This window comes from Miniopterus schreibersii (genome assembly GCF_964146895.1).
Source record: "Miniopterus schreibersii genome assembly, chromosome: 17".
NCBI classification, from domain to species: Eukaryota; Metazoa; Chordata; class Mammalia; order Chiroptera; family Miniopteridae; genus Miniopterus; species Miniopterus schreibersii.
The window spans coordinates 15,474,465-15,499,688 of NC_138117.1; the positions used below are offsets into that span (position 1 = coordinate 15,474,465).

Below are 25,224 nucleotides of genomic sequence, written 5' to 3' on the forward strand. Positions count from 1 at the left end.
TGCACATGTGTGCGTATGTATATATGTATGTGCACACACAGCAAAGCACTGTAGAAACTACAAGCTTAGGGTTGTGTTAACTCCTCAGACTTTGAAATCAGGTGATCTAGGTTCCATTTACAAATCCTCCACTACTTTTTTTTAACTTTGGGTATCTCCAAGCCTCAGTTTCTCTAGCTATAAAATTTAAATCAGCGTATCTACTGCTCTGATCTCTTACAAGATCAGACTTGCAAAGGGTTAGTAAAATGCATAAAGTAAATGCTCTATACACTTACACGTTAAATGTATAGCCTTTGATACAATCTTGATTTGACTAACATGAAAAATAGAGGCAAAAACTCTAAGAAAGCTCATGATGTATAAAGACATTGTGGAAACTCTTCATACACAGTTACACAATGCAAACCTCGGCATTCACATATTGCCACTTTTATTTAAAATATGTTTAAATATACAAAAATCCTTTCCAGCCAGAAATGAAGACCAGGAGCTATCGCCCTTCGCTTAGTTAAACTACTTTCAGAGTTAAACTACTCAGAAAATACCACAAGACATTTATTTCTGTTTGCAAGGTTAAAGGACAGGCCTCAAGGTGAAAGCCAACATTCATTGTGTCTAATTCCCTTTTCACTCTCAGGCAAAAACAGGAATCAATGAATTTCCTTCAGACACCAACCAATCCAGGCCAATTGGCAGCACGCAGGGTTTCTAAGGACTTTCTTTTGTACATGATGTCATTAAGAGCCTGCGAGTTTCCTTCCTCCCTGCGGTATGTCTTTCTGAAGAGAACATTCAATTTATTGCTCTCTTTCCTAGTGGAAAAATAAAAATTTATGGTAAAAGTGTGCAAAACAACTCCATTATAGTTTTCCTTCAGCTCTGCCAAAACGAAGCAAAGTCTCCACAGAACGTGCAGAACACCCAAACGGGTCCTAGGAGACTGGGCAGGGATGTTGTGAGTTTCTGGGTTACCGCAGATATGTAACGCTCGATCACTGGGGATCTTTTTGCCAGGTCCTGATGATCTCGTAGGAAGCTGCTCGGTGCCTTTTGAATTTCCAAACAAAGCAATGGCAGCTGTGCTCAGAGTAGGACTCTACTGAACACACTTGGGATCCAACATCACTCCCTGGGAGTGATGCTGTTGTGAGTGCAGAATACAGAGTGGGTGTAGAGGGAATAAGAAAATGCACCCTTCCTTCTGCTCCCGCCTCCATCCCAGCCTGCTTGTGCAGGCGCTCCCCACGCGGCGAAGAAGTAACAGCATGCGCTCCAGCAAAACGGTGGGTACAGTAGGTGGATTCCATCTTCAGCGACAACCATGTAAGCAAATCATCATCTACTTGGCTGCTTACAACTACGTGTGGTTCACACCTACAGTCTCTCCACCAGGGCAGGGGCTCTCTAAACTGTGATCAAATCATCCCAAGTACAGATGTCCAGATCTCACTGCTGAAAGATTGATTTGAGATCGGGGAAATCTGAATTTTTAATAAGCGCTTCAGGTGGGATTGTGATGTAGGTGCTATACTTCTGCCAGGATAGGGTCTCGGTACCATGTCCTCCTCTTTCAAAAGGCATCCTGAGGTACATTTACACAATGGAATACTAGGCAACTGGTAAAAAAAAAAAAAAAGGAACTCTTACCCTTTGCAACAACATGAATGGACCTGGAGATTATTATGCTAAGCAAAATAAGCCAGGCAGAGAGAGACAAATACCACATGCTCTCACTGATATGTGGGATCTAAAGAACAAAATAAACTGACAAACAAAATAGGACCAGAGGCATGGAAGCCTGTGTTAACGTAAGAAATCATTCAAACCTGTGAAGAATTTTTGTGCGTTTATTTGAGCCAAACTGTCGACAATTGCGGGGAAGCTAACTCCCTCAACAGATTGAGATAATGCCCCAGAGAACGGCGGTTTTGCATCTTGCTTTATAGATTACAATCAAAGGGGGGGACGTAAGTGGGTTACATGAAACCCACTGGTGATAGATTAGGGAGGTGGGAGAAAACAAAGCGGGGAAACCTCTGGGATTGGATAAAAAGTAAAATGATTAGACAGACTTCTTTTACATAGGTGGGTACAGGATAGTTGACAGCCAAGTTAGCAAGATATCAGTAACAATGAGAGGATTCCTGGTCTCTGCCCTGATGCACTGAGGGCCCCGAAAAGGGGAAATTCCTTTGTTTTGCAAAGGCCTGTGTTAATCAGGTAGGTTATCCCAGCTACAAAGACAACCAACGGGCTTAGTTAAGGTGAAAATTAACCTTTGTGAAGGAAAAATACTGCCTTAGGGCGTGACTACCCACCGTAGACTGCTTTTAGTTAAAATGTTTTAATTTCAGGCCATCCTTTGAGGCTATTTTAGGTCTCTGAGTTTGCAAGGCCACCACTCAGGCCTCCCTGAGCTTTTCAGGTTTAGGATGTGTCCCCTTTTCGTCCACACCTGGAACAGACTGACAGATCTCAGAGGGGCATGGGGGGATGGACGGGAAGAGATTAACCAAAGAACATGTATGCATATATGCATAACCCATGGACACAGACAGTGGTGTGAAGGCCTGGGGGGTGGGGCCAGGGGGAGGGAGGCAGCAAGAGCCGGTGGGGGGGGGGAATGGGGAACATCTCTAATACTGTCAACAATAAGTAATGAAATAAAATAAAATAATAAAATAAAATAAAATAAGGCATCCTTGCCCTTCGCTGTCTTCCTGGAAACCAGCAATTCACCACAGTAAAGGAGGTAAACACTGGGAAACTCTTCTTTCCCAGGAACGTATTTCCAGTTTAATAAGGGGAGAGAAATAAGTGGGCAGCTTAGAAAACACCTTCACATAAAGGAAAGGGGAGCATCTCAGGCAATGGGGAGCATTTCAGCAGGGGGAGGAGGGAAGCAACTGAGGGCTGAGCTCAGCAGCTAGGGAGACACCTGCGCCTGAGTCCCGCTGGCGCGTCCCATCAGGCAGAGCCAGTGAACGCAGAGCCGGCGCCGGGTCTTCAGAGCCTGGCGCTGTGATCCTCCCAGGCAGTCTGGGTCCCAGTCACCCTGAGGAGCCACTGTGCCTGGCCCTTTGGCCTGTCTTCCTATCTGCCCGGGAATCTCAAGCTTCCTTTTCTTAACTCTTGGAGTTTCTCAGGAGACTGAGCCCACCCTACAGTTGTCTCCTATCCCATGTTCTTCCTACTGAAGTTGTGACTCAGGCTTGGTTTCTTTGGTGTCACTGGTTATTGATTTCCTTTGTTGTTGATTTCTATTTTTCATTTTCCCAATGCCACTGGAAAGCCATGGAAAGTAAAAAAGGTGATACCCTCAGTTCTCTGCAGGACTTGCCTCCCAGCACTTGCCATGTGATAAGAAAACTACTAAAGCTGCCTCCCCCTGAAGACATCTAACACGTGCATTGCTGATTTAGGCTGGACAAATGGGATTCGTTACTTTTGCTAAAGGCCATTAAGGGAGCAGAGGATGGCGATCTGGTGTTCAGAGGATCTGCTAATTCCCAGACACTGAGGGAAGTATTCAACACCCACTGTGCAGTTTAAATCTCCGAACAGGCCTGCCCTGAGTAGAAAATGTTATTATGCCCATTTAACAGATAAAGAAAGAGAGGCTTGAGGGGTGTAAAGCTGAAGTCGCACCTGGAAAACAGGAGAGCTCAAGTTTGTCCTTCTGACTTCGTTGCCCATCTTCTTACCATTACACCATGCTGCTCCCACCCCTAAGCACATCAAAATTTATTTAATTATAAGTAATTGCTTTGCAAGTACCAAGGTCCTGAGTTGATGGAGTGGACACTCTATGAAAGCATAACCTTTTAGGTACCAAAATCCCACACTATGTGGATATGTCGGGGACCAGGTTTCCCCTTAATTGTGAATATCATCTAATCCAAACCATACTGGACCCAACAGATATTTATAAAGCGTTTGACACTTCAGAGAAGGGTATACTGCAACATAAAACCCACCGGAGCCACAGGCTTAAAACTGCAACATGCATTCGCAAACATCATTCTCTATTCACCCAGAGACAGGATGGCGTTTTAATCCCAGGGCATTAGTTCAAATCTGTTCTAGATTTGAACTGACAGAAAATTGTTTCCTCCTGACAGCCGCTCAGCAGTCCACGCTCATTCTCGCTAAATTGGTGCTCCCGGGAGGCAGAGCTGCCTGTGTGCAAACTCTGAAAGCCACTGGCCTCCGCGGAACCACATGGCAGAGTGGGGGGAACCTGAGGCAAAGATCAACTTCCTTTAAAAACATTCCCTGAAGGGACCCCATGCTTAAGGCAAAACAGATGCTCCTGAGAAACAGCATCGGGCTAAAGGGAAGCGTGTGTCCTGCCACAAACCATCCCTTAATTCAAATCACCTCCTTGCCAAGGTCTCCCCTTTTCCTCCTCTTCATGTGTTAGAAGCAGCGTCTGCACGCACAAGCACAGGCGCACGCATGCACACACGTGCACACATGCACACATGCACACAGGGACCTGAAGTCCAGTGGTGGGCTTCCTCAGGATGATGGGGAATCTTCCAGCTTTGCACAAAACTAGTTGTGAGCGACTCTATCCAACAGCAACACAAACATTTGTTAAGCTCTTAATTGCCAGGCCCAGGCCAAGTGCTTCCTGTGGGTGTGTACGTGAGGAAACGAGGGCTTACAGCCGTTATGCCCAAGACCACACGTCCAGCAAACGCGGGTCCCAGTGTGCACCGGGCCAGCCGACCGTCCAGCAGGCCAGCCGGCCCACCTCCATCACGCCCTCTGTGCTCCACGCTGCCCTCATCTTCCGCCTGGGCTATTGCAGCTGCCTCCTGGCTGACCTGTCTCCTTCTCCATCCTCCATGGCCACATAGAGAGCAAACCTTTTGAATATTAGACCTGCAAGTGTTGCCTTAGCATTTCAACTAGGCCAGGCCTGGTATCTGTGATTCTTTCAGCAAACTTCAGGCACACGAGATAGCTGCTGCAGCTCCAGACATCATGTCAGTGTTTAGGGTAAAAAACAACAGAAAAGGGTACCAGCCATGAGGGTCCTCTTGATCGGGAAAGCTAAGGGAACTCTTCTGTTAAGACTTAGGATCACCAGGCAACCACCTAAGATGCAGCACAAGGACATCTGTATTCAACAAAAACTCCATATTTCATAGGAAAAGAGCCATGAAACCTGACTGTTTGATTAAGCATGGAAACCAAATACTGGCCTCTTCGGATAACGGTTAGCTCCTCTCGGAATGGAAAACTGCATAAGAATCAAAACCTGATGTGCGAAGTGTCCCCTCAAAGCGAGATAGTCAAAAGATGTTAGAAGCTTCCGCCAGGAACACAGACATCTCTATTTCTCAGTTGAAAAAATTTACCATTCCTGATTAAAACCACAATATTTAAAGAATGATGTCTCCCCCCCCGCATGAAAGGACTTGGTTCCATATTTGTAAGGTGTAAGGAACATGTGAGGTCTGGTGGCCTCATATATAATAACCCTATGCATGTAAGTACTATGCACAGGGGTATCTGGAAAGATTTTTAATCAATGCCAGGACAAGCCTGAATTCCATTGATGGAAATGTAGAACACATGGCTCCAAGTCTGTTTGCTCAACCATAAAATGAGCAGAGTATTATCGACTTTACTTCCCCCCATAGGGTGAAAGAGCAGAAGATACAGTCCATAAAGACACAAGCTATGTTGACAAAGGACTGACGGCAGTGCTTGCTAGACTTGGGGAATTCAAGGATTACCCACTTTGACCTTGCCAAGTAGGAATGTTAAAATGACAGTCATAACAACCATCAACCAACCAACAAACCACCTACCACTGTCATCATTTCATAACAGGACTTTTGAACACTAAGCAACTAGGGTAGTCATACTTATTCTTAAAGTAAATGGCGGTACTTGAAATGGAAAGACTTTTACTAAACCTCACTCCTTCATCCGAATTTTGTTCATTTGATATGCAGAGGTTAACATTCAGGAGTCACTGTGTCTATCACATTCCCTTTCACTTACACTCCTGGCCAACTGTGCTGGTTTACAATTCCTGAAACATGTCTCTGCTTTCTTCCATACTTTTGAAAACACAGTTTCTTCTGCTCAGATAACTTCACATCATCTCTGCCTACCAAAATCAATCTTCCTAACAGTGTCAGCACAAATCCCACCTAGCCACGAAGCTCTCCACAACTTTACGGATAGGTATTCTATGTACAAAGAAAGCTAACAAGAGATATAAAAAAATACAAAGGCAGAATGATCCATTTAAAAAGTTATTTATTAAACAAGTTAAATACAAATACATTTAAAAGTCTAACTATTAGATCCCTTTGAAATATCTACCCTGGGAAGAAGCATCTTCCAAACTTCCTAAATGATAAAAATAACACGTATGAAAATTTTTTAAACAAACAATAAAGTACATGGTAAATTCAGAAATAAAAACAAAAACATACAAACATACAAACTATTGAAGTATAAAACCAAAACGTTCATGTTTTTCAGGCCAAACTGTCTATGTTAAAGTTAATAAACAGTCTATAGACACCATTTTAAGGCATCATAATTTATTATATGGAAATAATTTTAGAATGTGTTGGGTGTGTAAATTGTTCACATTTGGCAAACATATTCTACATATGGATAGTCACTTATACCTAATGAAAAAAATAACATAATTTAAACATCTTGATTTGAAAACTGGATTTGATGGTTCTGTTAAATTCCAACATCATAATTGCCAAGTGCATTATCAAAAGAGTTTTTCAATTTTTTTTTTTGTAAAGCTGCTTCCAAAAATTTCAGTATTTTAGGGCAAAAGAAAATACCATGTAGTCTTGTTTATAAATTCTGATGCTTAGGTTCTGTGGTTAACACACACAAAAAAACATGCACTAGAGAGATCCCTACAGAAAAGCTTCTGCCTTGTTCAGTAGTTCCAAATGGTGTTATGTACTATATCACTGGAAGTCGTGGTTTCACCACAGATTTGGCAGTAGCTTCTGTTTAAAACTTTGCCCGATAACATCCATCAAAGGCTTTCAAACATAATTTCTGGCAGTACACACAGAGTCCACGATGTGAATGGGGCCCGCCAGGGGATGTGAGGGCCTTTATGGAAAAACGTTAGCTCTGTGTGTGTGTGTGTGTGTGTGTGCAAGCTTTATGGAGGTAATGGGATGAAACGGTTTATTCAGAACATAAACACATTTTCCTTATCACATCTCAACTGTATAAATAATATAAATCAAATATTTAGAATTTAAATGGGTTCTGAATTTCTATGAGGGGCAATTTCCCCCTCTTCTCATTCTTGACAGAGCGAAAGCTTTAGTGACACCCATCTTGCGGACACCGAGGGAAAGGGCCCCTTTGCCCCGTCTCAGTCGGAGAGAGAGGGAGAGCGAGCCGACCTGCCACTGGCGGGGCTGGAGAAAGGGAAAGGCTCCCTGTCCTTCTCTTTACTCTCGTGCTTGTGCTTGTGCTTGTGCTTGTGCTTGTGCTTCTTCTTCTTCTTCTTGTGCTCATGGTGGTGGTGGTGGTGGTGCTCGCCGTGTTTGGAGGATGCCGAGTCCTTAGAAAATACCGAGAGCGGAGCTGTTGCAACCGGATGCATACTCATCTCCAAAGGTGACTGTTCTTTACCTTCGAGATTAAAAACACCCAAATGAGTTCCCGTTGATAACAAGGAAAGGGAAAAGCGAGAGGGAACTGACACAGTGCAGGAGGAGGGATTCCTAAGGGGTCATTACTTCCATGGGAACAACTAGGAAAAGAGTTATCGCCCAAATAAGGACACACTAGTTAAGTTTTCAGCATCATGGCCAGAAGTTGAATATTTCAATTCCTGTCTATACAAATTATGACATATACCAGTGTGTTATCAAACAGTCTTCCAAAGATTAACATTTCCTATTTTAAAGTGCTGTGAAGAAACAATAATGATTACACTGTTGTAAGTTAAGACCCACACTGGTCGATGAAAGCATAGCTCCTTTAACTACAGTTTTGCCCTAGGTATTTGGGGGGAGTAGCAGTGCTGTATCTGTGACATCTGGAGAACCGCTTACCACACACTAAGTTACTGACAGTGATGTCTCAAAACAACCCCGAAGTTCTATAATTCCTTAAGTTCTAGGAATAGAAAGGCAAAGTGAACTCTTAAGTATATTTAGCATCCTTAGTTTAAGAAACCCAGAAAAGGTGGAGAGTATATAAAGAGAATGTCTCTTCTTGAAGATAAAAGTAGTGACATTAAAAACAAAACAAAACCTGAGCGTCAGGAGACCTGTGCCCTAGAACAAGTTCTGCTGTTAGCCTTCAGCATATAGCTGATCCTTCTCTATCTCGCCTAAAAAATCTATCAAATGTCTTTGAAAGTTCTTTCCATTTCTAACATTCTATCAGTCTAGGAGTCTACAACAGTAGTTTTCAGACTCTAGCGTCCAAGACTTGTTTCCTCCAGGCCCGATAATCCTTGGGCCAAACCCTAAGGAAAAATTTTTCCTGTGTTACTCTTGAGTTTAGGTTAATGATACTGTTTTACATGCAGCCAACTAAGAAAAAAGCCTAAGAATCATCTCAGATCCCTTTCCTTTGAGACCCAGTTGGTTACCAAGTCTTGTTGATTCTCACAAGTATCCCTTAAATCTGCCCCCTACTCCTGTCTGCAAGTGTATGAATTCCGACCACCTCGCCTCACCTGGAGCATACAGTACTAGTCTCGTATTAACTGGTTTCTTGCCTGCAGTGTCTTATACTCAGACCCATGTTTGACACAGCTACACAGCAGTGGTTCTTAACCAGGGCACTGTTGCCGCAAAGGGTTATTTGGCGATGTCTGGAGACATTTTGGTCCCCACAACTCGGGTGGGACTGGGGGAGGACGTGTAACTGGCATCCTGTGGGTAGAGGCTAAGGATCCTGTCAAACAGCAGACAAAGCACAGGACAGCCCCTACAACAAAGAATTTTCATGGCCCAAAGGCCAATAGTGTTCAGTGTAGGAGACACTGCTACATAGAAAATTTCCTAAAACTAAAGCTGATCATAATTATCTGCTTAAAATCTCAGTTCTAATGACAGAATAAAAGCTAGTCTTTGAACTTCAGTAAAACAGTTTCTGAAAAAATTTATTTTTTTATCCAAACTAAAAAACTAGGCTTTTCACTAAAATGGACTGCAATGCAGTCCTTTCTTTTCCTTTTTAAAAGATAAGTTCTCAGCACTAATTCTGATCTAAGCCAGCCCCAAACCACCGTTAAAAAAAAACAAAACAAGCATCAACACAGACATTTCCTAAAATCACTTTCAGCACTAATTTTATTGACAGTTTATAATCTGTCCTGAGCTTCCCTCTCCAGCCTTACGGCGAGCTCTTCCTTCCTGCACACTCTAGGCTAGCCCTTGCACAGCTCTGCATTTGCAAATGCTCCTCCCTGGGCTTTGAATGCCCTTCCCTTATTTCTTGTCTGACTTGCACATTCATGTAGCAAATATTAGGAATGACATGGCAACTAGAGGAACAGTGATGAACCTGACACACTAGCACAGAAGAAACTGAATAACTACACCTGAGTAATAAAAGACAAAACAGAATGAAACAGGGGCCAGACAGGAGCCTTAAATTAGTTGAGGGTGGAAGCTGGAGGGAATCAGAGGCAAAATTCTCCAACGAGTAGTGTTTAAGCTGACATACAGGAAGGGAATGAGAAAAAAAACATTTTCAGTTCTTTAATAATTTAAAACTCAGCTCAAATGTCATCGCTTTGGGAACCTTTCCTCAAAATGCACCCCCTCCAAATTAGTTTTTTCATGTTCCACAATATAACACAGATGAGGAAATTAAGGCACAGAGAAATTAAGTAACTTGCCCAAGGTTGTACTGGCAGATCTGAGCTACAAAACCAGAGCCTGACACCAGGATCTGTGCTCTCAACCGCCCTGCCGGTCTGCACATAGCACACACTGTAGCATATCTTTTATCTTTGGGTCTCTTTCATTAGACTCATCACTTCTTGAGGACAGAGAGTCTGTCTTTTCCATTTTTGTATCCCAGTGTGTCGCACGGCATCTAGCAGCCCCTATACTCCCACCACCTCACCTCTGCCAAAGCTTATTAAACAAATGAATTAATATAACAGAATTATAAAACTACTGTATTTCTTTTTAAATAGAATGTCAGATGAACTTAGTCCAACTAAATGCAACTGAAGGTCACTAAATTTGAAGGCAGAAGGATAAAGCACAGAAACTGCAACAGATCCTCCAATTGGTGTTGACTGACCACTGTATTTACTTTGTGTCCTGCATGCTCCAATTCTCAGAGCAAGTGAACAAGTCTAAGTTCCTGCTACCACAAAATTATATATTTTTACATTCATAAGTTTTGGTAAAGCTAACACTAATAATACTGCAAATGCTAAATAAAGAGATTATTTATATATATATAAAAGAAAGTTTGGCATTTTGTAATAATTGGTATCCAGATTTCCTTCAGAAAAAGAAAAAATCTGAGAGAGACGTGATCCATAGTATCAGTGAAGTACGCCACTAGAGCAGTGATTTTCAGCTTCTGTGCCGCAAGAATTTTTAAACATGCAACACCTGACTAGTCAGGGGCACTGACCTCTTTTCTCTTAGATCTTAAAAAAAAAAAAAAGACAACAGCCAACACAATAGCCATCCAGTGTGAATGACATAAAATTATACCTATTGTTTTGTCAGATCAAAAAATAGATTTTTTGGTGTGCTACAGAATTTTAGTAATTAGTTTATGTGTGCCATGAGATGAAAAAGGTTGAACATCGCTGTACTATCTGATTTTAATTTAGATTTTAAATGAATTACACAAATAGGATCACAATTCTATACACAGAGTATAAGTAAATAGTTCCATAGCAAACAGAACACACAGCTGGTGGTGAGGAGAGGTAATAAGAGACTTGAAAATCTCATGAACAGATTTCTTTACCACTTATCGTATTATTTAGTCAGTCTATATCAACAGGCTTTGCAGCTTTCCAATTGGCTGGCTGCACACTGGGAGTCTGTGGTCCTTCTTTCCACAGAGGGAAGCCTCATTATCTAATCCTACACACTTGCCAAGCTCCTTGGATTGCACAAAAGCCAATAGTTATATTGGAAAATGTACTTCCCAGCAGAGGCAACTGCCAAATGGACAAGTGAGTGTATATGGGTGTACTCTTTTCCAAAGAATACCTGTAACTACTTCAAAAGTACAAATTTCTTGTCTAGGGTACTGATACTTTGCATTAGAAATACAATTAATTATAAATCTTAAATTTACCTTGATTTGTATGAAAACTTATGAAGACAATGGTTTAGCTAGATTCAAGAATAAAGGTGTTAGGAACCAGGGATCCTAAGGACAAATGGCTGACTGCAGGCCTGGGGAGACAACTCACAAGATGAGTCTGAAACACCTGGTATAACAGCAAGTTCAAGTCTTCTTAATGAACTCAAGAGTCAGCTTAAGAGGTTCTCAACGTCCAAAGATGGGGCAATTTGAGTGTTGATAATGGACTGGAACTGGAACTAATTGACTACCACACTGGAGGATGCTAGTCAGTCAATTCATTAATTTGAAAATTATTAGGTAAATAGAGAAAATCAAGCCTTTATCTTTTTCCTATATGACCTGTACTACTGGGAAATAAGAGATATGGGGGACTTTAGCTTTATAAAAATAATCCAGTTTCTAAGTAAAAATGAAAGATAAATTAGAATATCACCATCTACAGCCATCAGAGTTAATGAATCTAAGCCTTGAACATCTTAATGGCTAACCTCATAAAAAAGTCAGCCAGATACTATTCTTCGAAGAACACACGATCACCTACAAACCTAAACCTAGTTAAGCTCTAGATACAACTACAAATTTACAGGAAATACAGAGGACTCTAACATGTTAATTATACCAGAGGTATACAATTAGCAAAATACAGTCTTAAAACTACAGACCAAAATCCTGGTTTCTTTAACAAATGCATTGTAAAGGAGGAGGAAGGAGAGATAAAAAGATGGACTGAAGCCCGGCTGGGTGTGGCTCAGCGGTTGAGCATTGACCTATGATTCAGGAGATCAAAGTCTCATTCCCAGTCAGGGCACATGCCCGGGTTACGGGCTCTATCTCCAGTGTGGGGCATGCCAGAGGCAGCCGATCAATGACTTTCTCATCATTGATGTTTCTTTCTCTCTCTCCCTTCCTCTCTCTGTAATCAATAAAAAAATAAATAAAATAAGAAAGATGGACTGAAAACTTTAAATTTAAAAAGATGAAAAGGAAATATCAGCCAATTGCAATGTGCAGACGTTATGTGAACGCTGATTCAAACAAATGAATTATTAAAAATAAAAATAATGACCTTTATGAGTCAATTAAAATTTAAAGAGTGACTAATTTAATGATACAAAAACTCAATTTTTTCAAGTATATTACTGTGGTTACGGCTTTTTAAAAACCTTATCTTTTAGAGATACATACTAAATTATTCTAAATGATATGTGGGATTTATTTCAAAACAATTCAGAAGGGTGGAAATAAGTAAGGGTATGGATTACACAAGAATGGCCAAGAGCTGATCACTGCTGAAGCTGAGTAATGGATCCATGGGGGTTCTCTATACTCATCTGACTGCTTCAGTTTTCCAAAACAAAGCATTTTTTTAAAAAGGAGAAGTGAAGGCAATTTGGCTCTATCCATGAAAATGTCAAAAGCCCATATCCTTTGAATGAAAAAGTTCATTTCCAGAAATGTATCCCACAAATGTGCAAAGACATATTCTAATATTCATTAAGACTAGTATTTGTATACTAGTGCATCTGTATAACAGTGCATCTGACAAAACCTAATGTTACTCTATCACTACCACCAACATTTAGCTCTTTTTTAACCCTTAGCTCTTAAGTTTTCATTTATTATAGACAATACATCTTTTTGTTTGCTTAATCTCTACCTTTCCTGACTAATTTTTACCAGGTCTAATCCAAGGTGTAAGAAAGTGCAATTTCTTTCCCATGTGGAATTGTATGTAGAACAGTCAGACTTGGGACACATATGAGATTACTTTCATGCTAGTATAAGAAGTTCCTCTACAGAATCTCCACCGAGAAAAATGCATTTATTACCATCCTCGACACAAACATTTACACACATAACCACATATTATTTTAGGCGTTTATAAGATGCCTGGGAACTCGAGGCACACCCAAGGCTAGGCACTACTCATTTTTTAACTTAATGAAAGCTTTTTCAGTGACCTGAAATATATGTCTCTATTGTAGGATGGGAGATATATCAGATATATCAGGAAAAGAATATATATATATATATATATATATATAAAATTCATATTATAGTTCTTCTATTTCATGTTATACAGAAAGAACAAAACAGATGTTCGGTTTTATTGTTCTACCCAACATAAACTCTTTCCTAGAGATGGAATAAAATGGACTATGGATAAGAGTTAGCTGCAGTCAATTTAACAAATGCAAAACAAACAGAAAGAGGTACAAATGTAAAACAAATAGAAAGCCTGATGTGGAAGCTTTTCAGCCCATTAACAAACTTGCTGATAACAGACAGTGAGTAATCTGCTAATTCTATTAAATTCATCCACATTAGGTATATGCTTAAATTTAACACAAAACCTACACTTTCTATTGGGGGAATTGTAAAATCTGGTTTTTGGTTTCTTTAGATCACTATAAAAAAATAAAGTGCAGAATTATGTTATCATAATTTAAGAAAAAAATCAAAGTCTGTTTTTCATATTAGAGTTTCAAAAGAAAGAACTCAAGCTTTTTGACTTGTGTTTTAAAGGGTTTCATCAGAACAGTGCTTTGCTGACTTATGCCAGAAAGCGTTACATAGTACAGCAGCCCCAGCTGGGCAATTGCAGGAACTCTCCTTTTCTTCCCCACGGAAACCACTAGGGATTTCCCTCTGCTCCAGCTCCTGTCCCTCCTCCTCTCCCCTTCATCAAACAATGCCTGCAGCAGTTTGGGAGACAGACCACGCTGCAGTGGTGGGAGAGAAGATGGCATATGTTTAACCAGTCACCATGGGAACCATAAGCCCTTTTTCCAAATCCCATTCCTTACCTCAGAAGAGGGGAAATAGTATAAAGTAATGAAGGTACTGAAAATACCCCTGCTGCTTTTCCTTTCCTACCCCAAATGGCTTAACCTCCCAACATGTATCATCCCCGCCCCAAAATATTCTATCATATGAAAGGAAAGAGAATGGAGGAAAGGTTAAAAAGTAAACCATGACTTTCCTCTAAACAGTTTCCAGCTCTTCCTTATCTGACCCAAACCCCATTCCTTTCCTATCCCTCCCAGATGACATCTGCAGCACATTTCAGTTCTCAAGTGTCATCTGGCTTGCTGGCTCTGAAGGACCTATCTCAGACTTCATCTCAGCTCATGAAAAAGGAAACAGGGGTCCCAAACTCAAAAAAAGTCTTGGCCCCAAGGAGAAAGCATAAACAAGTAAACAGACCACCAGGTGCAAACAAATGGAATCAGTGCAACAGCACATCCCTGCCTAAAAAGGCCTCTCAGTCAGCTCTTCGTCAAGAGAAGCTGGAAACCCAGATTTTTATGTGTAATCTTTTTATTTTTAGTCAACTACAAAAACTTCGTAAGACTTCTGGAGATCAAATAAAAGTTGCCTCAGTTGAATGAACTGAATAGGCCCCAAAAACCCATTTGTGAACTTTAGGATCCCTAGAGACTTAAGAGAAGTCACAGCTTCCCTTACCACCGTTCTATGTCTACTTCCCTGAACCCGCAACTCCCAAGCCCAGGCCAAGAGGACCAGAGAAGGAGACCCCCGGCTCCCATTGGGAGGCAGGAGGAGAGAGAGGAAGTTCCTGATTCACTGCCAGCTTTACTTGGAGTTAGGTTAAAGCTGGGCTTCTGACATTTCAGAAGGTGGAGCTGAAAGTGCCCCTTCTCTCAGAAGCACTGTTACACACAGCGGTTAGGTTTCATACTTCTATTCTTCAGGTGTTAAGTAAAAAGGGTTTTTGTTGGCTAGTCTGTGAAAGTTATGCATCAAATATAATGTATCTACAGGAAAACTGTATTTAGATCCGCAAGTAAATATATGTAGAAATAAACCTTTGGGACACTATCATTTGTAAAATGAAGGTTTTTCTAAATTCTAATAACACTGTTGAATTTTAAGACTTGCTCAGGAGTCATAGGGTACTGAACAACATAAATTACAAAGGCACATTAAAGAATATATTAAAAGTTAAGTTTTATCGATCAGTCTATATTTAATATACTGATATATTCTGTCTCATGACACAAAAGGCTGCTACACTGATAAGAACTGAAGCTAAAATTTTAATGCTTTCCTATCCCCACCACTCGCCCTATATCTCCTCCCCAGTCTTCCCATATGATGCAATGAGAACTAAAGACTGTAAAGAGAGATTCCCAGAAAAGGAAAAATGTCTTTTTAAAAGAAATATGGCACAATAATACAAAAGCACATTAGTGGGAACAAAAACGTGTTAAGACTAACTTCTACATAGGTTAGTGTGCCACATCACTGAGAAAACCAAACAAACTTAGTGAGATTATTTTCTGGAATAAGAATTGACTTCGACTGTTGGAATTCAGATGGAATTTATACTTTAAAGGCATAAAAGGGAGGCAGAAGCATCACTCTCAAACTATACCAAGAGGTCTGATACACTTTAAGTTCTATAATTTTTTAAAAATGTAGAAAATTTTTCATGTCTAGTAAAACTTTAAAAAGTATAATGACAATAAAGCAAAAGTACACCAAAACAACAACAAAACAAAACAAAACAATCCTTTCAAAACCCAAGAGAATACAAAACTGGCAAGGGTCAAAAAAGTCAAAATTCACTTGTGAAAGTCTCCAGCTGATTTCCTTCTGAAATATATTTTGTGAACCTACCACAAAAAAATGCATAAAGCACACAACGAGATATAAGCACCCAACAGTCCAGGGTTACACCACCAAAATATTTTGAGGTGTTTGTTTGAAGTCTCCCCTAATCACAGTTGGTTCCCTAAGCTCCTCAAATCGGTAAACACTCTTTTGTTTATATCATAAAAACAGTGTTTATATAAGCAAACCCATCCCTTAACATTTTAAAGCCAGATTAATGACTTGGAAAAACTATTAATTACAAGTGGTTCTGCTTATGTATCTCGTTCTTCACTCCCTGTTCCTCCAAAACTTGAAGACTGAATCTTTTCATCAGCCTTCCCTGCTTGCTCCTTATTTGCATTGTAATCTTCTCTTTGCAAGTAACAGAAGAACTGAGGAAGCGGAAGACAATGTAAAATAGTAGAATAGGTAATAAACATATATGAACTGAATTACTTTTCATAAACTTAGGCCCGATTAGTATGAAATAATTTAAAAGTCAAAACATGTGAGTTTTCTAGGTGTAGCATCAAGGCTTCAGGATTGAACCAATTGTAAAACTTTCAAGGGTAAGGAGAGAGGAGAAATAAGTAGTTGATTTTTGTATTTTAAGAAAGTACAAAGGCTCAGATTTGATGATTTCTACTGAAGTTGACACTTTCGTATTATGATATTTTTAGAGAAAGCACAACAAGGAAAGAGTAAAATGTTAATACAATGGGTAACTTTAAATGACATGAGATCATTTCCCTCCTCCCTTTTTACTTTGTTATTTCTGAGTTTTACAAAATAGGAGTAGTACATTCATTACTTTTGAAATATTAAAAAGTCTAATTTAAAATAGTCTTTATGTTAGATACTATAAATTCAATGTGTTTCAAGTAAAGCAAGTCCTCAGATCTGTATTTTTAATTTATTTTTTAAGTTAATAAAGACATTTTACGTTATACACCTGAAACAAATGTAATATTGAATGTAAAAAGAAAAAAAAACTTCATGAAATTTACAGATTTCTTCTTGATGAAAACAACAACAATAATTTTACCTGTTCCCTTCCGTGCAAGTTCCAGACCCCACTGGGGTTTTGTGGCAGGTGTGCCATCACCACCTGGTGAGTGCTGGGGTATTAAAGCCGATCGAGAGCAAGCTGGTCGATATTTAGAGAGCCCTAAAATGAAGAAGGGGAAAGAGAAGATGAATTAATTCCTTTGTTTCCCAAAAGGAAAAAAAGCCTGACAGGTTTTTATAACCAGAAGCAGTTCGACAATAAAATTCTAATAATAAAAATACATTTTTACTGCTGAAGATACCATTTGATTTAACCCTTTGTCATGGTTCCTATATACGTAAGTCTGAGAACAATACACAATCAAGAAAGACAGTTTAAGGTGACTGGCCTGCTGAACATATAAAAGGAATTCTATATTGTGGGGCAGAAACCATGTCATATTTCTTAATATTTACATGGAACTTTGCAAGTTACATAAAAGCTTTATTCCTGAAAATTAAAAAATGCTGATGACCAAATAGGTGTAATCTCTTCAAAAAGCATTATGGAACTATATATAAAAAGCTAAGACAATCTGAACAGAAGTATTGCATAATATAGCTAAAATTAATAATTTTGCCAACAATATATTATTGGGAATTTATACAAAAAACATAATTTGATTAAAAAGCAAAAAACTTTTATATGAAGGTATGCAATGCAGAATTACCTGTAATAAATAAAAGTCAGAAATAACCTAACTGGCTACCAAAAGGGAAATAATAAGGTAAATTACACATATCAACTCAATACTTTCTCAGGTAATATCTTCAAAAGAGAAGATTATGCTGTTTGAGAGATGCACGCAAAATCTAATATGTGAAGCAGGCAGGCAAAAAGAGTAGTAGCAGCATTATGGGCAGCATTAACTTCAGTCAAAGAATTTTAAATACAATTATGGTTATATTATTAAAAAGAAATCAGATCTAGTATTTTAACTTTGAGGTTAAGCTTACTATTAAAAGAGAGAGAGGCAGCAAGAGAGAGAAAGAAATTAAAGCTATTGGAAGGAATCTTATAGATTTTTTTTTTTTAAACAAACCCAGGGAGCCCAGCCAGGCGTGGCTCAGCGGTTGAGCGTCGACCCAGGCAATCGGGGTTCGATTCCCGGTCAGGGCACATGCCCAGGTTGCGGGCTCGATCCCCAGTCGGGGGCGTGCAGGAGGCAGCCAATCAATGATTCTCATCATTGATGTTTCTATCTCTCTCTCCCCCTCTCCTTTCCTCTCTCTGAAATCAATAAAGATATATTTAAAAAAACAACAACAACAAAAAAACCCAGGGAGAGGGAGACTGGATGAAAGAAGGTGAAGAGACTAGCCAAAGAACATATATGCATGCCCCACAGACACAGACAACAGTGTGGTGACGGCAGAGGGAAGTGGGGGTAGGGGCTGGGTGGAGGTGGGCAAAGGAGGAGAGAATGGGGACATCTGTAATAGTGTCAACAATAAAAATAAAGTTAAAAATAAATAAATAAATAAATAAATAAATAACAAATCCAGAAGTATAAGCATGCCAAATATTAAAAAAATAAAATGCAAAATAAAAAAACTCTACTTTTTGTATTTATACCTTTGCTGGTATGTTATAATCTGATACAATCTAATATTTTCTTTTACACCAGCTACTTTTAAACTTTATAGTTGTTCACTTGAAAATAAAGCAACACACCTGCAAACAGTGGTATGTATCATTTGAACTCTCTCGATCAGCCCAGGGACGGCAGTACACTAATCTTACCTGGCGTGGATGGCCTTTCAAGCATGTTCAAATGGTGAGAAATGAACGCCTGGCTGTCATGAACAGTGTCCATGTCAATCTCCTCCTCATCTTGAGAACTTGAAAACTAACACACACACACAGAACGAAAGAGAAATAGGGCCATCATGTCACTTTATGTTTGGATCTTAGCTCTTACGAAAAGCAGCAGAAGAGGCCACAGGATATACCCCCAAATAATCTTAAAAGGAAAAGTAGTCTCTTTTTCTCAAAAAGTATTAAGAGAGAGAAAAGATTATGTGGTCCAGCCTCCAAAAGAAGCTGGTTGGAAATTACTGGAAATGTAACAGCAACTAAAGTCTATTCTATGTTACGGGAGAGTCATGAGTCGGGGTAGATCGTGCACACAGTTCCTCCCAACAGAGAAGCAGCATGTGACAAAGGCCACACAATTGGCTGGATACTTTAGAGACGGACATGTGGGCTCTTATGGCTCAGCTGCCCCAGCTGCTTCTGAGGAAAACCAAGGGTCCACAGCATTACAAGGCGGCGGACGCTACACTGAGTACAGGTTTAACCTGCATCTCTTCCTCGGATTGAGAGTCTGACTTTACTGCTACCCTCATTCTTCTCCAGACCTGACCGGGTCCTAGTGGGGGCCCAGTGCTGTGTCAGACTTCCTCTTACTCCCTGCTGGTGAGCTGACACACTACGAATGAGGTGCTTCCTGGGCAAGGTGATCATCTTCCCGAGGCAATATTTAAGACCAAAATTAGATTTCTGAAGACAAGTAGCTCCCATTACAGCTGAACACTGACAGTTACAGCAACCATGCAGAGTAGAGCAAGCCCGGTGTCTGAAAGGTATCAGCAGTGAGCTTAAATAAATTTCGCCTTTTCCTGTCGGCTGTGATTTTTTTGGGGGGGGAAGGGGGAGAATTACTTAAGTGAACTTTTAGAGCTTTCCCAAAAGAATATATTTTTTGGTGTCATTTTCTCCTCTTATCCTGAAGACTCCAAGTATGAATGTGGGTAAATTAACATAAACGGGCAAGAATTATAAACATTCATTCCCATAAATTTATAACTATTCGGATCTGAAAGAGCTCTTTAATGAGACTTTTTTCCCCATGAAAAGATCTGCCCTACGGCTTCATAACCCAAACTCTAGGATACATTCTAAATTTACAACAAATATAAGTACAATTATATTTCAGAAAATCTAGGTGAATAACTAATTTAAAGTGACTATTTCTAACTAGTATAGAGAGAATTGAGTGTTAAGGTGCCACAACACCTTACCAGTAGAGAATTGCCAGGCAAGTAATCTGGTCTAAATACTGGTGAAAAATGAAGCCTGAAGTATTGGGGACATTTATGACTAAATGTTTCAATAAGAAAATCATTTCTGAAAAATGTTCTTTAAGTTACAGTAAAATGATTAATATGTACCCTAAAGGACTTTCTGCAAAAAGTCTGGTAATTTTATAATGCACGGATAGAAATAAAACTTTTCTGAAGGCAAACATATATAAAATTTTTAAATGTAATGCATAATCTCCTTCCAAATCAGGTAACTCACTTACCTGATCATTTGTCGTTATCTATCTACCTATTTATTTAATTCAAGAAACATTTGCCAGGCACTTATCATGTTTAGAACTGTGCTAGGTATTACACAGAGTAGGAAAAGAAAAAAATGTCAGGGTCCCTTGTGTTCAGTTTTCTGTGACCATATACGAACCAGAAGGTTAATATGTAACAGGTTAAATATTCATTTCAATTTTCTACTACTCAAAGAAGAAATTCTATGTGAGCAGTACAATCTTTATGTCATCAAAAGGAGTAAAGGGACTGGCAGCACTATGTAGCTGTCAGTAGTACTTTGTAAACTACAAAGTACTAAGTGAATGTCAGCCAGTTTTTAAAAAGGTAACAAAAAAACATTAGTGGCTTTAAAACTGCCAGTTTAAAAGGTGCAATTCTCTTCCCTAGAGAGCTCGCTATAATAAAACTACATCTTCAGTAACATGTGATTCTTACAGGGTTCTGAAATCCAACTAGCTGTGTGTGGCTACTTGGATTAACTGCAGTTTCTTGATTGCCTGTGATGGCCTCTGGAATTATGGTCGGATTCAAGACAGCTTTTTTCTCTTTTAGATTAAGAACCAACCCAAGCTCTGGCAAGGGTAAACAGGAAGGTCTGCTGAGGCCAAAAAGTGTAAAGTACAAATCCACAGCACCACACCGTAGCCTCCAGTCATGTGAAGTACCTAAGAAGGAAATAATAAATAAAAATCAATATACACATTTAACCATACATTTTTATCTGTTCCAGAACTTGTACAGAGGGAAGAAATGAAAGAATTATGATGCTTAAAAGGAGCCATCTCTCGACCTAGGCCCCACTGGCAAGCCCTCTACCCTAAAGATGCGTTTTATCTTAACACAGATACTTATAAATTATTATAGGAACAATAAATGTTAGTGAGTTAACTAGGGAACTTTATAACTGGGAAAATGTTTTATCATCACACCATTCTTCTTTACAAAATGAATTAAAAAATAGTATTTTTTGTTTTTAGATTTTTCTTTTAATTCCTCCTCCTCCGTAACTATCCCACTTTCGTTCATTCTCTGTTCAACTTGTCTAATTTTCTTCCTTAATAGCCTGTTAGGAAGACAGCGCTCCATGAGCCATCATGAACCCCAGCACTTAAATTCTCCTAACTCTCAAATTTATTATGTTCAGGTTTTAAATATAAGAAACCCTACAACTACTAGAAGTAACACAATTCTGAACTTGGAATCATTGTAGAGGAGGAAAATATTTTGTTAAACACCTTCACAGTTGTGTTGTTATACTAGGTATTTGTTTTAAAAAACAGTAATAACAAGCAAACCCCAGAGATAGCAACAAGCAGTACAACACGTATTGACCAGAAAACTGCCTGTTTAGAAATTCAGTTTAAAGTAGCTGAGAGACTAGAGACAAGTTCTTTCAATTCCTCTGATGAATCTCAGTTTTTTCATCTCCAAAATAAGGGTTTTGGTCTCACATTTGCCCAAAGTAATGACAAACCAGAGCTCACTGAGACCAGAGTTCTTTCTCAGTTTCCTTTTCTTCCCCAGTAGAGCACTCTAGGTAGGTACCGCCATTAAATAGAACTGACTGACAAGATAAAAATTGTCACCTCGGGTTAGGTAATTGCTATGATTTCCAGGCTGAAATTAAAATAATCTAGAGAATTTAAAACAAGTGAGAAGAATATATAAATTCTTCCAAATAAGAAAATAAACCCTATAAATATTTAATTCTGACCGTGGTTTCAAAAAGATTACCATAATTTTTAAAAAGAAACAAACAAAAAAAAGAAGCTGCTACAGCAAATTTTGGACAGCATAAATATTAAGCTTTGTGATTTTAAATAACCAACATTAGAATAAGTAAACAAATTATAATCAACTAGTGATTCTGATGAGATTTACTCTGATAAGTAAATATTATACTAATTATATGCAAAGGCAGTCCACCTGAAAGGAATTACAATTTTATGGAGTTCACACTATATACTACACTGTGCTACGCACCCTGCAGGCCACACTGCTGCAAATGAGCTACTATCAATCCTATGAGACATCTTCACTTCTGCTACTGTGTGCAAGGTAACAGAAACACTGCACTGTTAGAAGCAAGAGAAAGGTAGGAGGACAAGGTTATGTCCTAAAGGCTACAAAGAAACCAGAAGTGGGAAGAGCAGTACAGAATGAAAGGGAGAATCTGCACTGGAGACCCAGCCCCGTCTCTGGAACATGCGTATCTGCGCTGGACCGGCCTGTCGTAGGCCGCCTTCATTATCCTCAGGGCATCAGTCCTGAGCCTCTCCCACAAAGGCTGGAGGGGCTCAACCCTCTAAAAGGGAGGGAATCTGGCCAGAGGAGCTAGCCCTGTAGCTATAGATTCGTGGGTCTAGCAAGAAAAGAAGTAAATCTCAGGCATTTTATCAGTTAGAAAACCAAGAATGGTTGAGGGTACATTTATACTGGGAGAAAACTAAACCTTGAAGATCAATATCACCTGTCTGCTACCATCCTGAGCACTCTGTTGTATATGTCATCAGAACCAGCTAAGCCGCTGAGTGTGACTTCCTTGAAGTTTTTAAAAAATTATTTTAATTTAAAAAAACAAATGGAAATGTATATTTTCATAAGCTAGGGTGTTCTGTGTTTTGAAAGTCAGATTAAGGATAATTAGGCAGCATACTGAAGGATGCTCAACTGCACTAAATTAACTAGACTATGGTTTTTACTTTTTATTTCTATGTGGGCTTTTTGGCATTGGTTTACCTTTCATTTGGATGGAGGAAAGAACATTACTGTTTTGTTCCAGAGGCAGCTCCTGATAGTGTGTTTTTCTTCAAATAATTGACTTACAAATATTAAAATTTAAGGCTGATAAGAGGAAGATAAAAAATGAATAGCAGTGCTTCTGCTAAAATCACAAAAAAAGATAAAAGAACTGCCCTATATTTCAAAACCATGGAATAAAATCTTAAAATGGTTGTCATTACAGTGGAATTAAGTTGAGAGGTATAGTGGGGAAAAATCACTTCTGCTTAATTCCAGTTAGTTCTATGATCTTGGGCTAGGATTCCAGATCAATCAATTCCATTAGACAGAGGCCCTGGAGCAGTTGCCAATTTCTGTGACAGCATTTTGAAGACACTTCTTTAATCTTCCAGATATCCCTCCCACCCCAATCATTTACATGGCAAAGAATGCTCATAAATTGATAAAACAGTCATATTTTCTTCTCTTGGGTAATGCTGTCCATTCTGTCTTCATTGGCAGTGAAACTGGGACCAACCCTGCTTACCTGAATCAGAACAGCACTCAAGAAGAAAGCAGGAAACCCAGTACTGATGTTCTCTATTCAAACCAGAAAGTATCTGAAGACAAACCCCCAAAATAGTGAATCTGATCCTAAAAAAGACTATCTCTTCATTTTCTGAAGTAATTGCTATTAAAGCTGAACAAGCCAAAAAGCTGCTAAGAAGAAAGCTCACTTTAAAAGTCACTTTTTCAGTACGTTTTTCAATAAACCCAGCAGCCCTTATTGACAGAAGCTTGGAAATGTGCACAGAGTGGGGCCAAAGGGTAGTTCTATCCTGATCATTCTGTCCATCTTACACTAAGTGAAAACAGCAAATTTCATTTCTATTTGTACGTATAATTTCCTAAGAATAAAGTGAAAAGACTTATTTTTCAACCCTTTGTAACCTTCTGAAATAACAACAACAATAATAATACTTTGCCGTTTAATGTTTAGAGCTCTTTAAACATTTGAGACACTTTCACATAAATCAGTATTTTTGTCTCTTCAATCACCCTGTGGGGAGAGTGAGTGAATATACCCTTAGCAAGTGTTATCACAGCCGCCACTGTGAAGGTAGGTGTAATAAGTATCCTACTTATAAAAAAAAAGACAAAAAATAAACCACAGTTCTTTAAGTACTGAAAACCTGTTGTAAAATGAAAATAATCCAGTCATCATTTTGTGTTTTTGAAAGCCACTGCTGTCTCACCAGAATTCATAAGTTTCCAAAGTTGATCTACCAGGGCTTCATTGCATAAGGGAGACTCCATGTTCTTAGTAAATGGTGGGTTCTTAGTCAACATGTCTAGAATCTTATGTCTGAAAAAGAAAAATTAAAATTTTGCTGACCATTAAAACATTTGAAAATCACCTGTAGTTCCTTCTTCCTATTATCTCCCTTCTTAGATGTAGCTTTGTGTTTTTAGTTTCATTTCAAAAGGTGTACGTTACATCCTAACAGTATTTAATACTGTTTTTTCACTAAAAATTTCCGGTGGGTTTGCTCTTTCTAAAATTGCCTTCGTGTACAATGAGATCTTCTAACACCAGGCTCTGTGTATTCTTAACCAACCTTTCCCATCCTGCTACTAAAGTAACATTTTATCCTCCTTAGAAAAGTTTTAAAAAGGCTGATCAGTAAGTATAAAAATCTTAAAATGGGGCAAAAAAAAAAAAAATCACATAGGCCAAGAAGTCTACATTTGAGATGATAAAATGAATATAGAGTTTGTTATTATAGTATCTTTGTAAAGCATGGAAATATGCAAAAGCATTTTAAACACGGAGATTACAAAATGTTTCCTCAAAATAAACTGAGATTTAGAAGAGTCAATTCATAACAAAGTATCCTTACAGGTGGCAACAGTTATACTCTGCTATTGCAAGTTTTTACCTTACGTGAGAGGCTACCTGAACAAATTATGGAGTCTTCTGAAAAACAGGGCAGTGTGACCAAAATAAAATTTGAGAAAGAAAATGTCCAATGCTATGGGCAGAAGACACCATAAAAAAGAATAGAGAAAGAAAAGAAGCAAGGAGGCTCTGATAGTAATTTAACATTCAGTGAAGGGACAAAAGCCAGGCCTACAATGAGACCTGAGAAATTCAAACCTCAGAGTAATGGCATGCTT

At 39.0% G+C, this 25,224-nt stretch overlaps 1 protein-coding gene across 2 annotated transcripts in view; it reads right to left on the reverse strand.

Annotated features, from left to right (window-relative positions):
* Positions 1 to 6,268: 6,268 nt before the first annotated feature.
* Positions 6,269 to 25,224, reverse strand: part of TAF2 (TATA-box binding protein associated factor 2) — a 57,677-nt gene continuing 38,721 nt past the window's right edge. For both annotated transcript variants that reach the window (XM_081117254.1, XM_081117255.1), the window contains exons 22-26: positions 24,303 to 24,412; positions 20,761 to 20,990; positions 18,740 to 18,845; positions 16,994 to 17,116; positions 6,269 to 7,653 (exon numbers count right to left, since the gene is read on the reverse strand). In XM_081117254.1, the coding sequence (XP_080973380.1) occupies positions 7,391 to 7,653; positions 16,994 to 17,116; positions 18,740 to 18,845; positions 20,761 to 20,990; positions 24,303 to 24,412 (832 nt within the window). In that variant the 3' untranslated portion in view covers positions 6,269 to 7,390. The remainder of the gene's footprint in view (positions 7,654 to 16,993; positions 17,117 to 18,739; positions 18,846 to 20,760; positions 20,991 to 24,302; positions 24,413 to 25,224) is intronic.